We start from the raw sequence: 792 nt of genomic DNA on the forward strand, positions 1-792 counted from the left end.
AGACAGCAGTGGCTGTCCAGGTTCAGCCCCTCACCAAATACTTCGATAATTTAAAAGAATTAAATCTTTAATTAATAATTAATATTCAATAATTAATTCGAATTTCTTCAAGGAAGTCAAATTTGAATTAAATATTAAACGTCGATTGCTAATTGTTGTTCACTTGAATTAACTGCTTGCAGTTTCATTAAGAATCCAGAGTTTCATAAGTTCACGAAAATGTTCACGATAATATTTTAATCTCCAAACTTCTCTTCACCATCTCACATTGTTTCACTATTAGAACTGTTCAGTTTCATTGTTGAGATCACTGAGTAAAATCGTATTCTAAGATCGAATGTCCGGGAGTAAAAACAAGGAAGACGAGCAGTACTCACCGTGAATATCGAACAATCGTTTCGTACTGAGTGGCGGGCTTATATGCCGAGCCAGCAAAGGCGATTTGCTCGGATACATTTTGTCGATGTGTGCCAAGCGGTTCAGATGATCGGCCCAAGCTTGTTCAGGGTCGAACGGTTTCGCTGTATCGTGATATTTATGGCAATGAAACAAAAATTCGCTCGTGGCAATAGGCACTAGTACAATACAAACACGTTCCTGCCGGATTCGAATCCAATAAAGTTGGCACTGAGTATTTTATGCTAATAATTCAGAGCAAAATTTACATAAATGAAGAGTATTTCAATCATTTTTAATTGTATGGGAAATCAATTTCCATTTTCTCAATTGGATTAAATAAAAATAATTATTTTTATATTTGTAGTTAACTATATACTTTTAATAATTCTTTAT

At 34.1% G+C, this 792-nt stretch overlaps 1 protein-coding gene across 1 annotated transcript in view; it reads right to left on the reverse strand.

The window, feature by feature from the left end:
* Mf (myofilin) overlaps positions 1-792 on the reverse strand; it is a 21,668-nt gene that overhangs the window by 3,757 nt on the left and 17,119 nt on the right. The window contains exon 5 of the mRNA XM_018020725.2: positions 331-575. Within this exon, the coding sequence (XP_017876214.2) occupies positions 331-575 (245 nt within the window). The remainder of the gene's footprint in view (positions 1-330; positions 576-792) is intronic.

The sequence above is a fragment of the Ceratina calcarata genome, unplaced genomic scaffold (assembly GCF_001652005.2).
Source record: "Ceratina calcarata isolate Rehan_Ccalc_2016 unplaced genomic scaffold, ASM165200v1 scaffold233.2, whole genome shotgun sequence".
NCBI classification, from domain to species: domain Eukaryota; kingdom Metazoa; phylum Arthropoda; class Insecta; order Hymenoptera; family Apidae; genus Ceratina; species Ceratina calcarata.